The 24,919-nt window shown below is 39.9% G+C and overlaps 1 protein-coding gene across 1 annotated transcript; it reads left to right on the top strand.

Moving 5' to 3' along the window:
* Positions 1 to 24,919, top strand: ywhaba (tyrosine 3-monooxygenase/tryptophan 5-monooxygenase activation protein, beta polypeptide a). Its single transcript, XM_079682918.1, has 7 exons — positions 1 to 159; positions 5,985 to 6,145; positions 8,095 to 8,235; positions 18,000 to 18,123; positions 19,459 to 19,622; positions 22,210 to 22,305; positions 23,942 to 24,919. The coding sequence occupies exons 2-7, from the start codon at positions 5,993 to 5,995 to the stop codon at positions 23,996 to 23,998; spliced, it is 735 nt and encodes a 244-aa protein (XP_079539044.1). The 5' UTR covers positions 1 to 159; positions 5,985 to 5,992; the 3' UTR covers positions 23,999 to 24,919.

Genomic DNA, 24,919 nt, shown 5'->3' with positions numbered 1-24,919 from the left:
GGATACTGGCGGGGGGAGGGGTGGAGTTTAGAGGAAGCGGAAGTGTCAGAGCAGGCGGAAGTGGTACTGCCCTGAATACCCTGAGCAGCGAGCGGAGGACGGCTTGATAAACTCCCATCGTTTAGAAAATAAAATCGGGATTCCTTGCACGCTCTAAATGTGAGTTCACTTGCATATCACTCGATTATTGTTTTGTGTACAGGGTAACGATACTCTTTTAGAGGGGAGCAGCAGACCCAGCGGTGGCCCCATTCCCCTGCGGCGGAAGGTGCCTATTGTGGTTAGGGGCTGGGTGCGAGGATTTAGGCCGAGACCACTGGATAAAATAGCGAGAAATAACACACAGAACACCTGGTGTTGTGCTGCCAGAGCTCTTTGTGTTGCATAATGTGATGGGAATTGTAGAGTTGTAAAGGCCCAGACTCCGGTCGATGCCATGCATGATGGTGCGCGGTGACCGTGTAGGGAGGGAGAAGCGAGCGGCACCCAAGTTTGGCCATTTTGACAGCTTAGAGGCGGCCGTGTCCAGGCCGTCGTCAAAGAAGCATTTTTAGCTTCAAATGCTAAAGTACAGCGAGTTCAGAACACGATGTTTAACAAGAGTATTGTAGTGTAATGTGTCTATACCCCGGGGAATCGACGCATCGGGTCCCGTTATTCGAACAGCAGCGTGATTTAATAACGATGGCTCTAGCTCGGGTCCGTTATGGCGTAGTGAAGCTAACACACCCTCCCTATTTCCCGGGAGTTTCCCCCTCAAATGCGGCTACCATTTTAAATTCACTCGATATCATTTTGTCGACAGATTAAAGCGGTGACGACGTAGAACATAACGTATTTAACTATCCAGCTATTTAAGCTAATATCTTGGCGTCGGCATATAATGTAACGGGGTCAGCTAAGCTAACGATTCAAGCCAGCGGCAGTACTGTGACGTTCCGTTAGCATGCTAGTTGCCAGCTAGCGGTAATCTATCTCTCCATCTTAAAATTCCGCAGGGGAATGCGACAAGGAGGGCGTAGCTGTTGGCAGGCCGACTAAACGCTATTACAAACCAGAATATCCACCCCCTTGAGGGCTTTAAATGCTTATTGGGAAAATGTTAACTGGGGGGTTGGTTTTTAGGCTGTTCAGTGTATCTCGGGTCTATTAAAGATGGTGAACCCTATTTTTTTCGTTGCGCATAAGCCTGTTAACCTTAGCCGTTAGCTCACGTTAGATGGCTGTATAACATCAGTGGTAATTCAGAGAATAATGTTGGTGTCGTGCCAGATGATTTTAGCTCACCGAAGAGACCAATTTGGATTCATTCTAACAGTTGTGCGGATTGATGCGTCTGTCAACTAACCCTTCATTACTTCTGACTGCAATACGCGGCATTATACACGATGCTAAATGCTAACTTCAGGATGCTAAAATGTAACGGATTAGCCTCTAACGCATACTAAAGGCTGGACCTGTATTGATCCACAGCGGGGAAATACGGGTGTAAAGGCAATTCAATAGACATAATTACAACATGGGCTATAGCAGAAATATAACATATTAGGGAAATAATACTAAATTAGGAATAAAATAAAAGTTGGAAGCTAAAAAATGAATTGTTGGACGTATAACATGATCAAACGACGGTGATGTGATGTATAGCAGCAGTAGTGTATGTATACAGTGTACAACAGGATAACGTATAATATTATTAATGGTACTCTATTAATGAATGAATATATATATATATATAGTCAATGTCACATTAACAGACTTTGTTGAGTTATGATTGTATATGATAAATGTTATTAAGTGTTTTACTATTATAGTACCATGATGTGTAGTAAATCACGGTGGATGCAGCCTGAAGCATCCTGAAGCTTCACTTCCTATTCAACACTGTTGAATAACCTCTGTTTCCCTGGTATTAACACTTTGCTTATTTCTGTCACTTTCATTATACTATTGGGAGACTTTTATTAAATCAATGACAACATATGGAATCATGTACACTGACGTTTTTTTTAATAGGAATTAAGTAAGTTAACCTGAGACTGCCAAAAGACCAGAGAGAACATGAACAGGTCAAGTGATTCAAATTGTGCCCTGTTAATCTTTAAAGCATCCTACATGCTTTCCATTATTATTAGTGTTTTCATGACCATGACTCCATACAGAATAAAACGCCATGTTGTCTGGTTGTTTGAATATCATGTTGTAACTTTTAACGACATACTTAACATGTTGGTTTGATTTTTGCTGCAGCAAGTGAACCATTTTGCACCAATACCTCATAGGCTGAATTTGCCTCACCTTTCTCAGCTAAAGTTAATATCCATGCATTTGGTTTATTATTATTATTTCTGTCATGATAAGTGAGCAAATTATCAAGTGTTTAGCATTTTAGCTTAAATAGGTCTTAATGATTGGTATATTAATATTTATAGAAAACATAGCCATTTAGCACAGTTTATTTTAAACATTTGTTGTAAACATGTTTCCACTGAACCATGATTTCAACTGGTGTGGAGCTTTAAAAAATGCTGTGTTGTCTATTGCTTTATCTGGGTGATTTTAATGACAAACAAATAGATTTTTCATTCCCTCGAAAGTAACGTAAAGCCGCTATATTAAAATTCATAAAACTATCAGATCCAGACCACCTAGTCAAGATTAGGCTGGGGATTTGGCAGATACAAAATCCGATTCTCCTTATGTCCACACAAAAAACCTTGATTTAGAGCAATCTAGGTGTTTCTTCCTAATCAGTGTCCCTCCTTGGAGGAAATGGGTATCTGAATTTATAATGGTCCCATACACTTATGGTCTCACCATTTTGTTTTTTGGTGAACAACTGGGACTGCTCAATATCAGCAGAAAATTGATTTTACGATTCACCCCTTGAATCAGCACTGTGCCACTGGCACGCTCCCAGCTGAGAGTCTAATAATGACCCTGCACACCACAGGAAGTGCAATAGAGTGGCAGCACGTTCAAATTTGTGAACACTTTTTTGTTCTTTTTTAACATTTCCTACTTGCTGGTTCAATCAGTAGCAAAGTCTGCACTCTTGTTGAATGTATCTATTTAGTTAATCAAACAAATTGAATACCAAAAATAATTACATTGATGAAATGTTTATACAAAAATAGTCAGTAAATAATTCCTGCTTGGTTTACAAAATGTCCCATTGGCTACAACCAGACATATTAAAGGAATGCCACTGTATAAATAGTATGACTAAGTCTGTGCTGATTGACAATATTGAGCAATAGTAAATATTGTTCAACCTTAGAGTGGCAAGTGATTTTTAAATAGCTCGGGGCCAATGAGTGATTTATTGATAATTACAAGTAGCTGACAAGCTTGAGCAAAAAGAATGACTGAGCAATATTTTGACATGGAGTGAACAAAATATGCACACTTATTTAACACCATTAATTAAACATAAGATAACTAATAGAAGCTGTATGAGTACAACTATTTTTATTTGGAAAGCGTAATAATCGCCACGGAAGCCTCTGTGCCATCTAGTTCCTTTGACGTAAACCTGACAATGTACACTTGACAGGCCTAATATAATCACTGTTATCCAAAACATAAATATTACTAAAAATATCAAATAAACAATATCAAGTGATTTATAAAAAAATCCCCAAATAGCCTTTTTCTTTTAGGATCAGTAAGAAATGGAAATGTATACGGCACAGCTGTGAATATTCCCACAAAATACTTTTTTCGTGTTAGGAGAGGACTAGCAGAAGACGCTAACTCGGTTCTTAGAGACAGGTTTAGACGAGTGCAATATTGATGGGTGCTTTAATAGTTTAAAGAAAAAGCTACTTCTGGCAAAAACATTTTTTACAATATCTTTGTTATACTTGGTGTCTGCAAGAAATGGTGGTCGATCTTCCGAATTTTTCAAAGGATCTATAAAGTGATCATGAAAAGTTTAGCTTTTTGAGCATTGTGCTTGGGTCGTGCCCTGCACATCAGTATGGCACCTGCTGGTGGCCTGCCAGGCTGTGGGGAAGCTGTGTGTGAAGGCAGACACCTTGATATGAATGCAATAAAACCCATTTCCAATAGTAAAGGTCCCTACTGTCTTTTTAGAGAACTGTGACTTAGGTGATTTATTTTTACAGCACAAATCCATAAAGGAAAGCCTTAAAACTAAAAATGTCCTGTAGTGGTTATATTATACCTCGGTCCAATCAAGAATTTGTGGCAGGACTTAAAAGTGTCTGGTTCCCACAGTCCCCTTGAAACAAAATAGATTCAGCCCTCTTGCAAAGAACAATATGCAGGAAAATAGCAGTGTTCCCATTTGAAAAGATGTTATGGACATCTCCAATTACAGAATCTAGGGCTTTGCAATATATCACTATCCTAGTATGAAACTAGATATATTCTTAACTTTTAGAAATCCTCAATCGTAATATAATATTTTAGGAGTTTCATTTCTTGGTTTTAAAAGCAGCATTGCCGTAAACAAATATGATTTTCTGAACTTCACTCTTCTATTTTTTTGCCTCTTCCCACTTAGTCATTTTGCCCAACAGTGCATTCTTGAATCAATGTGCTGATATTTCATTTCCTCTATAGCACCCAACCCTAACACAATTTGAAGATGATACTTTTGCTTAATGATAACTCAAAGGGGTTGAATACCTTTTACAATTGTTTTACCCAAATTAAGATTTAGTAGTCACAAAATTAGCATCAATCATTCATTCTTGTACAAAAGGATTTGATGATGGATAATTATGTTAACATTGTATCTTATGCTCTTTTGCAGTTTCCCCACACATGATTGTACATTTTAACAAAGAAGTCAGACAACAGGCTACTCATTCTTTTTCATATTACTTGAAAATAATGCTTTTATTTCCCTGGGTTTTCTTTTCACTTTCAGAGGATTATATTGCATAAAATTAGGACTTGGTATCCGTGGCAGTTTAAGATTACTCCAAAACTGAAAACCATGCTGTAAAAAAAAAGAAAGAAATACAAGATTTTGTGTTTGCCAGTAAAACCTACTCTAAAAAAATGCAAATACTTGAAGAGCTTTGATACTAAGATGTAATAGATACCAAAAACTAAACAAATTGTAAACAATATATTTTATTGTTGTATTTATCATAGAATAAACCTTTCCTACCCTGTGTAGGAAGGCAAAATACTCAACACCTGCCTTGGGGGTTAGAGGTCAGTTAAGCTCGAAAGATACTTAAACACAATAGGGCGGTGAGTTAATTTCACTCTAGTGGAGGGGTGGTTACTACGCAAAGCGTCTAAAAACTGGAACGTGTCCAGATGTGAAGGTAAATCCTGAATCAGCTGTGGGTGTGTTAACATGTTAACCTCGTCATATTTGAGTTTGTACTCAAGCAGTTGTAAGTGTAGAAATAAGGGATTTACACGTTCTTCCAATAAATGAGATATGCAAATGCGGAGGCTAAAAGCCCATAGTGGAGGATTCATTGTGAGATGCGTAGATAAAAAGGAGATGGAGGCTGTGGCCTACTTAGACCCTCAGATTCATCTGGCAAGCACAAAGCCCTCGAGGATGAAACAACTGGGAGCTGGAACTGAAAAGGTTTTTGACATTTTATCAAGTCCAGTTAGACCTTCACTGGAACATTTTATTTGTAACCGATTCAGTGAGTGATCTTAGGATTGTATCAGTGGTAGATGAGTAATTAGCTTTTGTCTAAGTATTGCCTCATGTTTAAGGATCTTCATACCATTTTCAGCTTCAAGCCCAATATTCCACACTTGTGGTGTCCCTAACCTTAATCTTTAATCCTTTTCACCTTGTTCTACCTGTATGATGTTCCCTCAGATACGGCACACCAGGTATTTCTCTTGCATTTCGCTCATTGCCTCTTGGTCGTTCTTCCTTATTTAGCATATTCCCGCTGGTAACATAAGAACCTTAATGCCTGAAATCCAAAAGCTAAATCTATCTTTCTGTCCTTTGCTCTTTCCCCCTGCAGCCTAAAAAATGGATAAGAACGACCTGGTGCAGAAAGCCAAGCTGGCCGAGCAGGCCGAGCGCTACGACGACATGGCGGCTGCCATGAAGGCGGTGACGGAGCAGGTCCCAGAGCTCAGCAACGAGGAGCGCAACCTGCTGTCTGTCGCCTACAAGAACGTGGTATGGCATCCCTCTAAGGGCGCTAATTATTTTTTCTTTACCCCAATATCCATGCTCAGACTATAACAGCCAGCTCATGGATTGGTTTAATTCCCAATATTGAGCTAATGGTTGTCTAAAAGCGTTTTGCTACACAGGGCTTATAACATTTTCTGAAATTATTTCATAAATCAACTTATTTAACTGTTAATTATTCCCTAAATCTAATCTAAAGAATAACAAATATTAATATCCTCTTTTAGGAAAATAATAATTTCACATGGTTGAATTAGTTATCATCAAACTAGCTGTTTGAGTTTCAAACACAATTAGTTTGAGACAAATGAATGCAAACTAAGTCCATGGAAATAGAAATTCAGATTCCCTATAGCCAACAACCATGCGTATCCAGTTAAAGGGTTAAAGTAGATAACTGTTATTATAAGTGGTATGCATAAATCAGGAGCAGAGCAGTATACAGGGTTTAGAGGAGATTGACCATTAGATCAGATTGACCATTGACTGCTCGTGGCCTAAAAAACCGACAGAAAACCCGACAGCAGTCAAAGTGATACAGCAGTTCACTCAGTCGCTCTCCACGCAGACTTGTTGAAAGAATTAGAACTAATCCATTTATATTAGCTCCATCACATGTATAATTGTTTTTCTATTGTAATAATAATCACCTATGAGGCATTTCAGGAGATTGATTTAACACCCAAAGCATCTAGAAACAGCTGCGTCTGAAGTCACGGCCTCTGTCCTGTCTTAAAAAGTGCAGATTCATTCTCAAAACTCTGCTGTGGTTTGGGGCAATCACTGTACGATGTGGCTTTTCTTGACTCATCACTTGATTAAATGCCTTTTTTTAAATTTATTTTTATAAAGCAAAGTCTTACTGTTTAGTAAGTCTTTCTACAGGACTTGCCTATTTCTATTACGGCCCATCCACACTACAGCTTCGACAGCTTCAAAAACGGTTTCCAACGCGTCTGCCCATTCACTTTGAATGGGGTGACGTCACGTTGCCTCACTTTTCGCCGAACTGAATTGTGGGTAGCAGAGCGGAGCTTTCCTGGCATTTCAGGCTTCAAAAGTTGAACAATGTTCAACTTTTGAAGCTTCTGAAGCTTTCGGTGGAAGCGTCAGCCAATCAAATCATATGCCAGTACAAGCTCTAGCCAATCAAACCGCTGCTTGTGTGTCAGGGGCGGGAGATTCATGTGATTGGTTGTTGGTCGAGCTTCAGACACGCCCGCCGGCAAGCTTTTTTTGAAGCTGTAGTGTGGACGGGCCGTTATAGCTTACAAAACATATTCCTTCCCCTGATGTATTTTTAGCATTTACAGGGAGTTAATATCTTCAAATGTAGCCTCTATTTAAATAACGTGTAACATTTGCTGCACTTCTATCTTTTTCGTTTTTCATGATTTTTTTTTTTCTTTTCCAAACTCTAAAGCAGATATTACGTAACCGGAGCCTCAGGTTCTCCAGCACTGCTGCTCATTTTATCGTTGAGCTTTACTTGATCTTTTCCGTCCGTTTGCCAGCATTGAGGACTACTGTGTACTTTTTCTTGTTGCATGTACATCCTAGCTGTAACCATGAGCATGGTGCAAGTCCCTTTGTTAGTATGTTTAGTTCATGAGGCACACTCCTCTCACATCAAGATCATGATCACATAATAATGCTAGAATGAGAAAAATAGTCTTTGTATATGGAGTCAGATTGGATTATCTTAATTTACATGTTTAAATTAATTTTTATTTAAGTCTTTATACATTTCAATAACAGGGAAACAGCCACATTTCTTTCAAATATCTAATACAATTAAAATAATGTCTGTTATTTATTTGTCAAGTACATAGCAATTGTGCCCTATTATCGTGGTTACTCTCTTACTAAATATGTATCGTTGCAGCTCAGATGTCGTCCGTTAGTGAAGTTGTTTTGGTTGTTGTTGCCATCAGGTGGGGGCCCGCCGCTCATCCTGGCGGGTCATCTCCAGCATCGAGCAGAAGACGGACGGGAACGATAAGAAACAGCAGATGGCTCGCGAATACCGTATGAAGATCGAGACTGAACTCCAAGAAATCTGCAACGACGTGCTGGTACGGAGAGGGATGGGGGAGGCAGGGAATGAGGGGGAGGCAGGGAACGAGGGGGAGGGAAAATAAATGAAGTGGAATATGGGTATATTTGTTGCCTTTACTTGGTGCAGAGGGAGGAGAGTGCTTAGCTGGTAAGGAAGCACAAGTGGCGCAGCCAACAGTGAGTGTCTGTCATGAGACTGAAGACGTTTTCTTAAATGAACCTGTGAGTCTGACCTTTCTGAGCTCAGGCCTAAACAGCTGTTGGAAAGTTGTCGAGGGATGAAATATGTTTAAATTTAGCATCTGCCTGTAATCTTTAACAAAAAGCTAACAGGGAATTTTTATTTTACCAATATTGCAGAAAATAAGGTCTTTGGCCAACAAATATTTATATTTAAATGTTTAGTTCAGCAGGATATTCTCCACTTTTAGATTTTTGAGGCTATGAACAAACAACCTCACGCACGCATGACTCCAAGTCACCAACGCTAAACTAAAGGCAGGGTTTCCCACACATAGACTTTCGTTTTTTATCCGTCCGCGAACAGGACGCCATCTGCGATCGATTAACTAGTGGACAATGATCCCTCGCTCTACGCCTCCTGTACCTGTTCGCTCTGCTATTGCGTGAAGGGTCTGCTAACAAGCGACCGACAGAAAGGTTAATTTTAATGTTGTTAAAGTTCACACGTATTTGTTGTTTTTTGCATGTTACAAAGCCACCCCCCTCGTGCCCGGCTACCACCACAAGTACATTTCATATCTGTGGGAAACACTGAAAAGCGTATCATTTGTTATATTAGCAGCTGGATGTTAACCCGTCGGGATGTACTGATGCTTTTGATATCGTTAAACAAAATGTAACAATCTCTTAACCTCTTCTACACAGCACCCCCGATGCCGGGGGGAAAAACGTGTCATCTGCAGGAAATAGCGTCTGAGGGCATCTTAATATTCAATATACTATGAATGTTTTGTATCCATGTAACGGGAAGAAACTCGGCGAACTGAGCTTTTTTTTTTTTTTTTTGAACCACAAACCTAGTGCCAAGCCTCTGAATTAGCTACGACCGAAACAATCTTAAGGCCGTTAGCACAGAACTCTAGCTACACTGATCAATATACTTATTGGATCTGCAGAAACAAGCTTGGATAACATCCTGAGATTCCACAGATTATAGAAATATAAGTATCATCACTGAGTGATCAGAACTCGTGACAAGCGAAACGAATACAGACAACACACGAGTAGCTTTAGGTAGCAAAACACGGAGATATGCTCACCTTAGCTGTTATTCTGATCAAAAGTCGTGTTCAATGGCATTAAAACGAGAAAAAATGCGGCTGAAGGTTAATCCATAGGTTAATCCAATGTGTCTGTCACTTTGAAAAAGTATTGATAATCTATAATTCCATTTTATGCATAAATCGGAGAAGAAAAATTAGCTGCTAATTGGTAGCCACCAGAATGTATGGCAGCTTCCGGTTTTTATACGCGTCTCTCTCACTCCTTATTTGGTAAGCTGTGTGTATGGGGAACTTTCCCTCGATTCTATTGGCTCTGACGGTTAGAAAGAGATGTCAATCAGCAAAATCGACCAAGTGGGGCCAGAGATATGGAAAATCCACCCAAAGGACCCCAGAAGTGGGTTTTTTTGTGCTAAATCTCTCTAAAAAGGTAAAATGTCACTTGTTTTGCATCAATCTTGATACAGGGCACTTATTATATGTTATAGTTTGGATTCCTAAAGATTTTAGTCTACCTTACCATCATCCAAGGGTGGTTTTCACTAAGTAAAAAATTATTTTTGGACGGAACCTATAATCTACAGTTTTTTACTATGTTCAATCTGAATTTTCTTTAAAATATGAAAAACATCTATATATGGATTCTGCCTTTTCTACATCCAACTCACAGGTTTAGCATTACTTTGAGAAAAAAGATGATTAATTTAACCCTTTTTAGAAGGGAAGAGATGGTCATTTGTTCTGGGAATGTCATTTTCGAGCCTGAGACCTGAAAAACAGGCTCAGGGCTTAACAGGTTAAGCAACAGATATTATTTTGAGAATCCAATGGAGAAAAAATAAATCCAAAACCTTGTATGCTCAAATTATGACTTATTTAAACACAGGGCTCGACATTATAAATGGCCCGCTGGCCCGGAAGCACTATTTAGACACCCTGGGCCAGCATAACGTACTTTCCACTTGCCCGCTCTGGCCACTAAAAATATTGCTTTAAAAAAAAGAATTGTTCTGTGGCATTGGTATTTTGACTTGCAATTTAGTTAAATTGTTTCGTTTATTAACGCTACAACATAGCATTTTGTGAGTCGGTTGTCGTTGTTGGGTGAAAAGCAAACAGCTGTTTGCTGCGGAGCGCAGCCGGAGCGCGCTCCGTCACTACAGACTATCGCGCCAGCTAACCGTTCGCCAAAAATGTTTTTAATACCAGCGGTAACCGGCCAAGCGCCGGGCAAAAAAACAATCTTCAAATAAAAGAAAGTCACCGGAGGAGATAAAGGAGAGTGACAGGGATTATGAGAAGAAGAGGGAGAGAACGTTTCAGCCAGCTTGATCGATGGAGTTGACGTCCTAAAACCCTTTTTATAATCTATCGATTTTTGTCGAGGGAACCAGCAGCTTACTTCCTGGTTTTATGACGCGTCACTGCACCACTCTATATGATGCCAATATAAACAAGAGGCGCTTTCACAACGCAGTACTTTTCCCACAAAGGTTCATGAGAACTTAGTTCATCAGAACTCTTTAGTTCTGATGAACTAAGTACAGATCGCGTTCACACCGGAATAAATCCCTGGGGGTGGATTAGGCAAATGAAGCCGCTTACTGGCAGGCCGCAAACAACTTCACGGCGTATACTGCCGCCCAAAATCCCCGGCCGGAAGTCCCCGGTTGTTGGGGACTGGCTTCAGTAGAAGCTGCTGGGATTCCCAGCAGCTTCTACTGAAGCCTTCCGAGTAAATCGCCAGAACGCCGACACCTCCTCATCTCCACCGCTCCCATGTTTTATTTTGTGTTGCCATAAGTTAGTCTCTCTGCGTTTCTGCGCTGGGCTAATGCTAATGCGAGGATAATAAAATGGTGGGTCCCAACACTTTTTTTTTGTTTTACGGGGCGTGGTTTGCAATCCGCTCAGCCAATCAGAAATATAGCTCTTTTCTCACAAGAGAGCCGCATCAGAGTCCCTCTAGCAGGGACGGAAAAGGGGGTAAAAAGGTTCTCATGAACTAATTTTAGTTTCAGCTCTTTTTGGTGTGAACGCGACATTTCGGAACTATATCGGAACTAAAGTGGGAAAAGTACTCGGGTGTGAACGCGGCTAAGGTCTTCTGTCGGCTCTGTACATCAATGCCGACCTATGCTGACAAGTAAGTGAAGAGTAGAAAATATAAAGGTATTGGCTATATGGAAATGTCTCAGCAGTTTAGGATAATGAAGGTTCTAATCTATTACATTTCTAACTCCTGATGACAGGAAGGCAGAAAGCGCATTATACAAATAATAATACTCATAATAGCAGACATTTTTTAACAATGACCACAATATCATTATTTTAATAAACCAAATATGAACAATTGAGGAAAATGAGGAAGAACTGATGATTCAAATGTTGTAGTACAATTAGTAATGTAGTTAGTGCATAAATTACTATTGCAACAAATGTGTTCATTTTCTTAATTATAAGTCGATTTTTTTTGGACGAATGCTCCGGGCCAGTGGTTACAATGGTGGGGCCAGTGATAATACAATTCCACCGGCCCGGAGGGCCAGTGGCATTTTACCCTTAATGTCTACCCCTGAAACAGGTTTTAAGATTCACTCCAGCAATTTATAATTCTGCAGAAACAAAAAAACTAGCAGATGGCCTCTTTTAGATTTAGAACAAAACTATTTTCCTTCAAGGCAGACCTGTTCCCTTCCATATTCTATATTTGTCCAAATAAAAGATGATTTTAAACAATTCAGTTACCTCCTACCTGCATCCAGTTTAACACTAGAGTTTTCTGTAAACTAAAAGCTCTACATTTAATGATAACCAAAAGTATGATTTGTCTGAATTTTCTCCAAACAATAATTACCTAGTGTTTATGGTCAGTGTTGCCTTAACATACTGTAAAAGGATCTGAAAGATGCGAGGTTAGACCGTGTTAAAGGTATTCCTCAGCTGCTTTTATAGTTCATTATGCTCAAGATGCTGGTAGAAAACATATGTTCTCTGTGGTTTTTGACCAGTTTATGCCTTTTGAAAAAGATTGAAGCTTCCTCAGCAACCCTCACACAGAAATTGCTCAAGGTCAAAACAGACACATTTTTGCGCCTGTGCCAACTTCTAATAATATCTTCAAGGTCAAACTGGAAGCCTCTGCAGTGATGTGGTGCTGAAGGAATGAAGGGAGGGAAGACACGCTGTCCTTAAAGCAGCAGGACGCTCCGATTCATCTGCACCACACAAAAATGTCAGTCACCTTGATCAAGGTTGTTATTACCAGATGATTGGACCGAAAGCTAAAATGAGATTTCTTCCCCCAATATATTTGAGTTCTGCTTTTGTAATGGGGTAGAAATTATTTGTAGAGTAGCTTTTTTTCTTGTTATGCTGTTTTCAGCCTATTAAATACTAAGATTTTGTATACATTTCATTAAGCTGCAATTTTAACAAAGCGTCTTACAATTAGTGTTTTAAAGCATAAATAAACAAAAAAAATGATAAGCCAAACTATTTAAAGATTTGTTTTGCCAACATGCAGTGGGGAAAGGTGGGTCTGCAAAGCAAGATGTGTAGACTTCCTGCTGTCCTGATATCAATGGGGAGCTCATTAGCAAACGGGTGTGTTTCTGTTGGGTGAAACCCCAAGGAAGTAAGTGGGACATTGATGCATATGTTCGTAGTGGCCAAACAGTAGTACTACAACTTCCATGTTACTCCGTGATATCATTGGGACCAAAAAAAACATTTTCCCATTGATTTGCATTGGGAAAGAGACGTCTGTAAATTAGCATAGAATTACATTTTTTTAGGTTAACCAAGGACCCAGTGCGTTCTGAGACCCACGTGGCCGTAAACGATCCCAAATATCACGTTGTGTTCAAAGCGTCATAACTTCTCAGCTGTTCCAGCCAGAGACATGCCGTGTTTTTCCTCTTAAACTACAGAAACGGCTATAAACAACTCTTAAGTTTTTGGTTGAGAGGCGTTTACTTATTTTGGTGAAACGAATGTGCGTAGAGTTTTAAAGGATGCGGATAGTCTCACCTTGATTATGGCGCATTGCTTATCGTTTTATAGATCTATTCTCATCCACCATCTTTGTTTGTGACGTAAAGAGTGTAAGCGTCACGTTTCTGAATTGGACACTGAGTGGATGCAGTCAAAGCCAGTCGGATTCAGAGGGTTGCCTGTCAGTTCCGTTGTTATGTATACTGAAACGAGAGCCGGTATAATTCCACATGCAAAAACAAAAATAAAAGTTGGAATATGTTCTTTTAGTGTTTTGAAAGTAAACTTAGGTATGGCAAGGACATTTACTACAGCAGAGGCTTTGGAGCTGATTTTTCAAGGGGAGGATGTTGATGAAAATTCAGACGAATTTGTTCAGCATGCCATTTGTGATTGTGGACAGGAACTGCCATGATATATGTGACCCGCTCTATCGAAATCTGTCGGAAGTCGCAACGGCTAATTTCAAAAATAAAAATGAATTTGCGTTAGGGCTGAACGATATATCGTGTCATGGCGATAACCGCGATATGCGCATGCGCGATATTCACACCGCAGGGACGTGCAGTTTTATTAATTAAAAAAACATTCTGACGCACTTTAGCACAGAATTAAAAATAAAGATACCTTTATTACTTATCGAAACTGCACATACAATATATCCGATTAAAGCTGAGACAACACAGATTATTTAAGTATAGTATCATCACTAAGCGATTGGATCTCGCGACAGGGGATTCAAACACGACATCACAACACGTACCTTTACGGAGCTTTTACGGGAGATCGTCTCACCGTAGCTGTCAATCTGATCAAAAGACGTGTTCAATGGCATTTAAAACGAGGAACGCGGCTGAATCGGTTAATCCATAGGTTAATAATGTATCTGTGGCTTTGAAACAATTATTTATAATCCATAATTCAATTTTTATGTAAAAATCGGAGCAAAAAAAGTTAGCTGCTAATGGTATGCAGCTTCCGGTTTTGGCTACGCGTCACTCTCACTCCTTATTTCTTCCTGTGTTGGTGTGTGTAGAACTTCCCCTCGATTCCATTGGCTCTAGCGGTTATAAAGAGATTTCATTCGTCAAAATCGACCAAGGGGGACCAGAGATACGGAAAATCCACCCGAATGACCCCAGAAGTGTTTTTTTTGTGCTAAATCTCTCTAAAAAGGTCAAATGTCACTTGTTTTGCATCAATCTTGATGCAGGGTACTTATTATATGTTGTACTTTGAACATGTCATGTTACAATTATTTTGCTGCTTGCTACAAAGGGAAAACTTGTGCGGCTCTCATGTCAGGGGTACTTGAGTGAGTGACATGCAGGCTCTGCATGCACAGCAAACCACCAATCACAATCATTCTTGATCAGATCACAGCAGGCCCCGCCCCGCTAGTTTGCAAACCATCAAAGCACCGGAAAAAAATGAGCGAGGCACAGAAGGACAAATCCTTCATCCGGTTAAATATAGTTTAAAAAAAAAACGCAATATATATCGCAGGGGGGAAAAAATCGCAATGTCAGATTTTTTTCAATATCGTGCAGCCCTAATTTGCGTTAAAAATAGTTTTTCGGTGTTAGGGTGTTTAGTTTGATTTTAAATAACCAAAGTCTTGGCTTTCAGAATATTAAACTCGTTTCGACAAATTCAGATTATAAATACAACTTTGAAGCTTGTAACGGCATAATTACAAGCGGAGAAAGAAGTAATTTAACGTCACAGCAGGCATAACAACAGCCGGTGTTTCTCGTGAGGGTTTTCCCCAGGAAACAAACACAATACACACAAATGCTAAAATACACAAACACACACACACCCGCGAGCTTCCCCCAGACCAGTAATCCAAACGAAAATATCTTCCCTGCGTAGTATTTTGATCATTTGCTCCGCTAATAATCAATCAGAATGATGGATTCCAGAGAAGAGGAAACTTTGAAGGCCTTATTCTCAAAATGATGACTCTGTAACAGTCATTATTTAATGTGACATATTTCGCTTAATATTTGGAATAAAAAAACAATCCTGATATCATTAGAAAGCTAGGAATCTCCTCTTTCCAACAGTGTATACAACTCAAAATGTGTCTTTGGGTCAATGCGACTGATGTCGATGGAGCAGGTCACATATATCATGTGTAGTCTTCAAAATTGGCAGGACAAAAAATGACAATTCCTCGCAAAAAAAACGCCCACGGACACTGCCCAAAAGAATGGGCATAACTAATGAACAGAATAAGTTAGAATCTTCTAATCAGTTAATAATTGTGAGCAATTTTCTGTATTGAACAATCCTTTCAATGTTTTGGTTAACAGTTATTTTGAATGAAATAAGTAAAAAATTCAAGCTCCATTTTTTTTATTTTTTATTTTTTATGGGCAAATATCCCCTATTATATTGTATATAAGTCTCTGATGAGTGACATATATCATTAGCTGAGGTTGTGCTGATTTCTGTGATGTGTAAAACTTGATTATACTGCAAAGAAATGACAATTTACAAGTCAAAAATATACAAAAAAGGAAATGTCCTATGTGGTTCTCAGAGGGTTAAAAGACCTGGTTTAAATAATTTTTGGTCAGAATTATTTTTCTTGAGTTGTTGGAGGTGGGGCTAAAGGACAACACAAGTCACATGCTCATAGGACCAAAGTCCACGGATGATCCAGTGTGAGAAAAAGTTTTTAGAGAGTACTTGTCTGTGGACAAGTGAGTTTGGCAATTTACTTGTCCGAATACATTTTTCACTTGTCCGGAATGGACACAAATTGGGGCCACTGGAATCTTCTTCTTTGCCATCGTATTTTACATTTTCCCACGGTTTTTACGACACCGCTAACGTAAGTGAGCGGTAAGATTTTACTGCATCACACATAGGGTTGGGTATCGTTTGGATTTTAACGATTCCGGTTCTTCTTTTCGATTCCAGTTAATTTCGGTTCTCGATTCCGGTTCTTTGAGAGGGTAAAAATAAGTCCCATGACAAACTGGGAGAAAAATATATTTATGAAAACATTAAGTCAAATCTGTATTCCTATTTACAAATCACTTCATACTGTTTAATTTCTTACGGTTATTGAATACAATTATATAAAAATAATCTCTGCATTGTTTAGTTAGTTCTAAGTGGTGCAGTTTGAGAATGTACAATTGGCCCAGTCTCCTCTGATGTTACACTGCAACCTGCCTGTGAGACAGAGTCCAACCACACAGTCTGTGTGTCCAACACATGTCCTGCAACACACATGCTGCAACCTTCCTATGAGACAGAGTCCAACCACACATGTCCAACACATAGGCCTAATAATAATATTTATAGCCTATAGGCCTAGCGCTTTTCTACAACTCAAAGACGCTTGCACGCTTACACATGTCCTGCAATACACATGCTGCAGCTGCCCAGCTGCTCACTGTTTGTAAAAGTAAATAAATATTATTTTCATTTCAATAATGTACTTTCTATACCCTGCTTCATAAACAACACTGACATCCCTGTGCTCCTCCGAGTATGGGGGTCCGGGGATGTGAGTACAGCGCGAGGACACAGGGAGGCTGCTTCACTTCATAAAGGAAATGGCGGTCAATATTAACAACACAGGAGCTAAAACGCTTAATAACCTTCATTACGTGTTAGAGAAAGAACATAAGAAAGTTGGACAAAGATGAGGCTGTTAAACGGGCAGTGAATCCGCTGTGTGTAGAAAGAGAGAGAGAGAGACGCTGAGCTGCAGCACTCAGCTGATACGGAGCATAGAGAGAGAGAGCTGCGGTCCGCGGGGCTCGGCCTCGCCTCCTGTCCTCACAACTCTTATCAATCCCGGGAACGGACAATTGTAATTTGTTCCTACTCGGAACCAAGTTTTGCTTCCCAACCCTGCCACTGTGCTACACTTCCCGCCCCGCCCCCGTCTAACTGTACAGAAAGCGGCGAGATGCATTTCCTTAGGAATCGACAAGCAGAACCGAAACTAACATTTATAAACGAACAATTGTGGACAAGTACAATTTGCGAATGAGTTCTGCCTTTTGTTAACTGAATTTATCAATAATTTGTCAATAAATCAGGGCGAAAAACGTCACTTGTCCGCCCGACAAGTCAATTGAAAGATCTACTTGTCCAGTATTGTAAATAACACGTCCCGGACGGTGGGACGTGTACTTTTTCGCACACTGTGATCTGAGGGTGTTTTTGCTCGTGTCAGGCCATTTTGGCTTCATGTGCCACCAAGCGTCTCAAAGGATGAACGGGGTCCCGCCTCCAACTTTGTATTCTGTTCTCTTTATACATCCATGGATCTGACCTGACCCCCATTCTCTGTGAGGCGATTGGCTGATGCAAAGTGCACGTGTCAGTGTATGGTTAAACCTGTAGGAAGGGCCTGACATGTATTAGTAACACCGTCTGTAACCCAGTTGCCCATTGACTGGTACACTGGCAGGCTGCTCTGTGTGACTCTGCTGTGTAAACACAGAATCTGCTGCCCTGTTCTTTATATTTCTGCTCATAAACCCTTCTGCTCCTCTCTTCTGTTTCAGGATCTGCTCGAAAAATTCCTCATTGCAAATGCAACTACGGCGGAGAGCAAGGTGTTCTACCTCAAAATGAAAGGAGACTACTTCAGATACCTGTCAGAGGTGGCCTCTGGGGACTCAAAGAAGAGTGAGTGTTTGACACTAATAAAAAGCCTTTCTCATTGTTCTATTACTTTAGTTTTGTCAGCAACATAGCAATGTTTTATCGGAGCACTTATCATCATTTAGGAGACTCCTTTGAGCTACAGTTAAAGTTTAAACCAGTTAAAGGAGGATTTTTTTAAAGCCAGTCCTTTTTTATGGCTAAAGTCAGTTGCTGTGTTGCTGAAAGTAAATATTTCCTTTTTAATAAACAAACCAAGGTAACTCGTTTTATTGCTCGCCGTAAAGTGGCTTTTTTATTAGCTAGAGCTAGGAGCTCCATTTATACAAACCACATGCTTCACTTGGAACATGTTCCTAAAGTACTTCAAAATCTGAAATTACAGGACTTGTCATTTTATATAAGGTTACGCTGTATATCGCGGTGCAGAAAATGTTATTCCGATTTAAAATAACCATCCCTTCCTTATTTTATTTTTATTAATAAAATACTCTAATCTAAATGGCAGCTTTATGGTGCCGGTGAACAATAATTGTAATTGTTCCAGGTTCAGATATAAATAAATACTGACCTGACTTCACGAAGTGCAATATTTAATTTATACTATTTTATATTTTAAACCCTAACAAAATAAATAAAGTACTTTTACTGTAGGTCTTTCTCCTATTTTATTTTCAAAAAGCTGACAAATAACTGGACAGATTATACTGATTTTAATATGTCTCTGTCCTCTTCCATGTCTGCTCAAATCAGTATTGCAGAATCTCTAATGGTGCACATATTCCTATAGTTGCCCAGTATATAATGTAATCTTGGTATTAGGATACCTTTTTTTTTTTTTAAACCACTATAGATTATGTGTATATATGTTTCTGCTACTATAATATGTCTATTTCTGTAGTATATTGGTATTTTAAAGAAAATGCCGATATTTATACTCTCGGTGGGCTGATTTTCATATATTTTGGGTCGATTTGGAAGATTTAGGAGACTGGATCATTTGGATTGGACAGTTTGCCTATTTATTTGAAAATGGTCCACAGTAGAGATAATAAATGTCATCTTGTGCTCTCTATATCCAATGGTCGCAACAATTCTCATTGTAGTTCAAATCAGCCCACAGAGTACATATATATGGACACTTTCTGGTTAATACTGCCATTTTTGATCCTGGAATGGTCAGAAATGGATTCAGCATCCTCAATAACCCCCAATATACTCCAAAATTGTCCAAATCGACCAAGACATCTTTTTTTTTATACTATTGTTTACATTCATGCTCCTGCAGAAAAGTGTTTTGTAGGGACAGTTGTGATGACTTGAGATCATAGAGTGAAGCTGATGTGGTGTTCTGTGCAGACACGGTGGACAGCTCTCAGGAGGCCTACCAGAACGCCTTCGACATCAGCAAGAAGGACATGCAGCCCACACACCCCATCCGGCTGGGCCTGGCCCTCAACTTCTCCGTGTTCTACTACGAAATTCTCAACTCGCCCGAGCAGGCCTGCGCTCTGGCCAAGCAGGTGGGTGCTCCTCAGACCCCTGGGTTTAATGTTTGTGGTACTGAAGGTGGGGGGGGCCTTCCTGCACAGCTAGCATTAACAGGGTGTCCGCGGGGTCTTAAAAAGTATTACAAGTTGATAAATCAATTTAGCGAAAATTAAGGCAATTAAAAAGTATTAAACGGCATTTTCCAAGGTATTAAAGTCCTTATCTTGCGTAATTTACTGTAGCTGAAAGATCATAGAACTGTTTCAAAATGCATTAACTTGTTGGGTCTTATTCCAGTAACACGTGATATAGATCGAATATCGTTTCCTATTTGCTGTAAATCACTTGTTAATATCGGGAAAATGGGTCAAATTCAGAGGTATCCAGAAAAGTCTGGATTCAAACTTGCCGCTGCTTGGTGCTGTGTCGTGACGTCACGTGTGGTTCCGCGAATCCTGGTGAGTTCAGCCCGTCCCAGCATCACACAGTGTAGCATTGCTGGTATAGCCGCATGTCAACTTTGTGTATCAGTGTTTATCTCCGAGTTTGTCTTGTTTTTTCCGGATCATGGTGAAGAGGTGTGTCGTTGGCGGGTGTAGCAACACCAATCGGGATGGTTTTACCGTTCATTTGTTCCCGAAAGAGAAGGTTTTACGGGAGAAATGGGAGCGATTTGTGCGATCCGGACGGCAGCAGGGAGCCAGACAGCGGCAGCCGGGAACCACACGTAACGTCACGAAATGGCCTGCTTCCAGAAGCAAAGTTTTTTTATTGGACCTAATATTTTTCCTTTTTTTACATATTATTCAGTATGAAATAAAGAAACATACATTGACTATCTGTTGCATACACCCCCCAGAAATCAACTGCCAAAAAAAGTTTTTAATGTAAGATAAGGACTTTAAGAAGGTCCACAGCAACGACAACATGAAACACCCTTTAATTTACTGAAACGACATGTCGGGAAACCCCCTCAAGGCGGCCCCATGCATACCCCATGGTATTTGTGAGGGAGATCCTATATGGCATTACCCCGCTGAAGCTCACCAAAGTTTAATATATTTCATAGTTTTGTCCATTGTTTTGTTTATTGGTCAAATACTGGTTTCTAATGGTTTCTGAGGAGTTTTACTGGAATGAAAGAGCACAGTGTACAGAAGCAAAAAAAGCAGCATACTGCATTAAACCTGACCTTCACAGAGAGGTTGAAGTTCATATGGAGAGGAGGCTTCAGTAGTCTGTCTGCACTCTGTTTAGTTTTGCTATCTTACAATCAATATAGTAAATGTGAGGTAAAGTGTGTCGCCAATGTAACCGGTTAGAACTCAAAGTTGCAATGAGGTCTTAAAATGTATGGAAAGGGTCTTAAAAAAGGTCTTGAAAGTTATTAAATTTGACTTCAGGATTCCTGCATATACCCTGATTAAAGGAGGAGCCATGTTCCGCCAGCAACTGAGAAAAGCAGTCCGACATGTCAGACTGTAAAAGCCCCACACTAAAAAGAGAATATTTAAAAAGGGTTTACTTTAAATGCTCAGGCGGAGCTCACTCTAAGGACTTATTTATATGTAACTAATGTGAAAAGTTATAAGAGTCTGTGTGCCTTTGTTTCAATTTGATGTCTTAAACTGATAAATGGAAAAGTGAGTGCAACGTTTTTGCTTTTTTGCTTTTTACTTTACTAAATGGTCAAAGGTATACAAAAATCCAACTTAATCAAAGAATTGCTAGTAATTAAAAAAACATCTTAAAAGGCAACAAGGTGTAAAGAAAAATAAACTTCACTTTTATTGGTTAACATTAATAGGAGTAAACATACCTGTGTTTTAAAGTTTTTTAAATTTTTTAATAAAGGGATTACATTAGCCGCTTTCACACCAAGTACTTTGCCGTACTTAGTGCCGGCACTTAGTGGGACTCCCAGCAGCTTCGACTGAAGCCTTCCGAGTAAATCACCAGAATGCCGACACCTCATCACTCCACCGTTCCCATGTTTTTTTTTTTTGTTGCCATAAGTTATTCTCTCTCCGTTGGTGCGTGGGGCTAATGCTAATAATGCTAATGCCAGCAAATAAAATGGCGGCTTCACAAAACTTTTCAGAGTTTTACGGGGCGTGGTTTCAATTTGCCCAGCCAATCGAAATTGGTATTTTTTTCTCCCCAGGATAGTCCCACCTCTCTAGCAGGCACTACAAATGGGGGTAAAAGTTCTCGGAACTAAGTTCTCTTTTTGGTATGAACGCAACATTCCAGGCAATAACGGAACTAAACAGGAAAAGTAATCCGGTCTGAACGCGCCTATTGTTAGTCCTAATCATGTAATTTTGATACACATTTTTCAGAAAAATAAGTGAATATACTGTGCCACCTTTTCCCAGGATAGATGCTCATCTTCTGTTGTCTCAGTACTCTAATTGTCTAATTGAACCTGTGTACATTTGTTTAGAGGATTTAAATCACATTAAGCTTCATTTTTGATCTAATGAACATACAAAAGTGTGACTAGCTATAAAGAAACAAATGGCTCGAATCCTGTAGGTACATTAGCATCAAACCAGCCATATGGACTACATAAAGAAATGAGCATTATGTTTTTCTAACGCCTCTGTTCCTCTGCAGGCCTTCGACGAGGCGATCGCTGAGCTCGACACCTTGAACGAGGACTCGTACAAAGACAGCACGCTGATCATGCAGCTACTAAGGGACAACCTCACTGTGAGTACACTCTGACACAAAATACAGTCCCACAACATGTGTTTAACTGAGTGAAGACGGGGCTGCATCCTAAAGTATAGAATACAGGGGATGTTGTGTACAAATAATGTTCAATCAAGCTGTGGGTGGATTCAGTTTCCTGCAGTGTTTTTCATCAAATCACCCTATAAGCTCATACTATAAACATTTATTGATTACATTAATACATATCGGTTAAGCATTTTCTCATGTTCAAACCAAACACACAATGAGAGGAGTACTCATACATATTTGTCATTAAAGCTTATTCCTCTTACCATCTGCTGTAGTAGTAAAGAGCCAGTAAAGTAAAGCTGTAGTTGAAAGAGCCAGTGTGGCCTGTAACTGTTTCAGTATGTGGACATCCACATATATAACACGGTAACCAGATATAGAGTATACCTAACCTTTATTTTCTACAATACCAACCCACATTTTCCCTCTTTCATACACACTCTAGTTTTTAGTAGTGTTTAGTTTCTCTAAAATGAATTCACATTCACAAATTATACACAAATCTTAAGCTGATCATTTCTTGAAGTGTAGGTGTACATGTAAACATACTTGTGCTTAAAAACAGTTATTGTAAAGTTTTTGGTGCTAATACTTAGCAGACTCTGCAATTAATAGGTATATTAATAATGAACACAGTTTCTTGAACAGATTACAGGAACAGCCTGCTTTATAAGACGTAAATAAACTGTTTTACAATGTTCCTACTCAGCCCCAAGTCCACTGATTCCCAATGAAGATGTTAATAGATATATATAGTCAGGGGTACACATAACCTTTTTGCCCTGGTTCTCAAAGGAGCATCTGGAGATGTTTCTTGGTGCTCATCCTTAAAATGAAATAAACCAGACCAGAAGGTGCGCTAGTGAGAACGCAGCAGGGTTACTGTACGGAGCGCATAAAGCAGACCCTTCACGCGATAGCGAGGGATCAGAGATGCCGTCATGCTCGCGGACGGATTAAAAACAATTATACCTAAATGGCTCGCAAATTCTTTGGAAGCCGTTAATGTACCTGGGCGGCCCGCCAAGTAAAGTCTGTGTGGGAAACCCTGCTATCTTACCAGTTCTAAATATCTCTCTCTTTTCTCTCGCTCTCTCAATGTTGGTGCGCAAATGCGCCTTTTTTCAAATGATCCGGTGCTCTTTTTTTGCACCAGTTATGTGCAGCCCTGGATATAGTCACATCCTAAAAAGGGCTCAGTAATTCTTCAAACAGCTGGACACTTAAGTTTAAAGCAGACGCTGCTCCAGCACAAATAGTGCATTTTTGTCGGAGACTATTTTCAGCGGCGGTTTAATCCACATTGCTTGCTTTAGTGAGTATTTGACTTAATCCTAAATACATTCCTGTGTGTGTTCATTGGTATTAGGGAGCACGTCACCTGGTGAAACAGTGATGTGGTTTAAAAGTTTTGATCAACAATTGAGGTCTTCAGCACAGAGGAATAACATGATGGACACACACACACTACTTGGTTTTGGTCTTCTCATGGGATATAAAGAGTCCTATCTTTTTGAAAATAAGATAAAGTACAACTTAATTGTCTGAGTAAATGATGACCTGTCTTTTTCTGATTGGCTCAAATGTGTCCTCTGTCCTGCAGCTGTGGACATCAGAAAACCAGGGAGACGACGCCGACGCCGGGGATGGAGAGAACTAGAGCGCACTTCACTGTTACCCCCCCCAACTCTCCTCCTCCTTTTATCTCTCCCCCTCTTTCTTCTCTTCTCTCTTCGTACACATACAGCCCGTTCATTCCCCCCCTCTTTCAGCCCCGGCCTCCCGACCTCCTTCTGTATAACCAACAGCATGATAGCACCTGACCTTAAGACAGATATATATTTAAATCCAAAAAATAGGGGTGGTGGGCTAAGACAAAGTACTCCATCCTCCCCCCCCCCCGATCACTCATGGTAAACCTTATAGCACGCACGGATGTTTTTTTTATTATCCAAAAACGATGAAATAAATGAATCTCTTAGACTCCCACCTCCTCCCCTCCCTCGTTTAATCTTCCTCCCTCCGTTCTTCCCCTTTCTAACATTTCAAATACACCCCCCCCCCCCCCCCCCCCCCCCCCCCCCCCCCCCCAGTGAGTTAATGCACATATATAGTCGTACCCTGCCCCCCTTCCCCCTCAATCTATTGAGTTAACGCAGTGACCCCCTCTTTCTCCCCCTCCTATAGTGAGTTAACGCTCTCGTGTAGTCCCTTCTCTTTTGGCTTTTCTTAGTGTTACCAGCATATGGCTGGTTTTATTCCACTTTAAACAAAACAAAGAAATTATTAAACTGTCTGTTTATTTTCAACAAACACTGTGATGCTTAGTTTTTCCTCCTTTGCCACCAGATCCTGGGGATAAAACATCTGTGGGGGGGGGGGGGGTGTTGAGCAGCAGTGCCATTCTGCTGAGGTTTATACAGAAGGGTCCCCCTACAAGGCTGTATTGTGACACTGACGCATCTAAAACAGAACCTGCTGTGTAAAGCATTTTTTATTATTTCTAACCCCATTTATATTCTGTTCGGAAACTGATCTGAAAACGTATTAAAAAACATTCCCTGGATGTTGGAGAAGCCTG

Source organism: Notothenia rossii, assembly GCF_949606895.1.
Source record: "Notothenia rossii genome assembly, chromosome: 5".
Taxonomy (NCBI): domain Eukaryota; kingdom Metazoa; phylum Chordata; class Actinopteri; order Perciformes; family Nototheniidae; genus Notothenia; species Notothenia rossii.
This window is presented reverse-complemented; position numbering and strand designations above follow the sequence as displayed.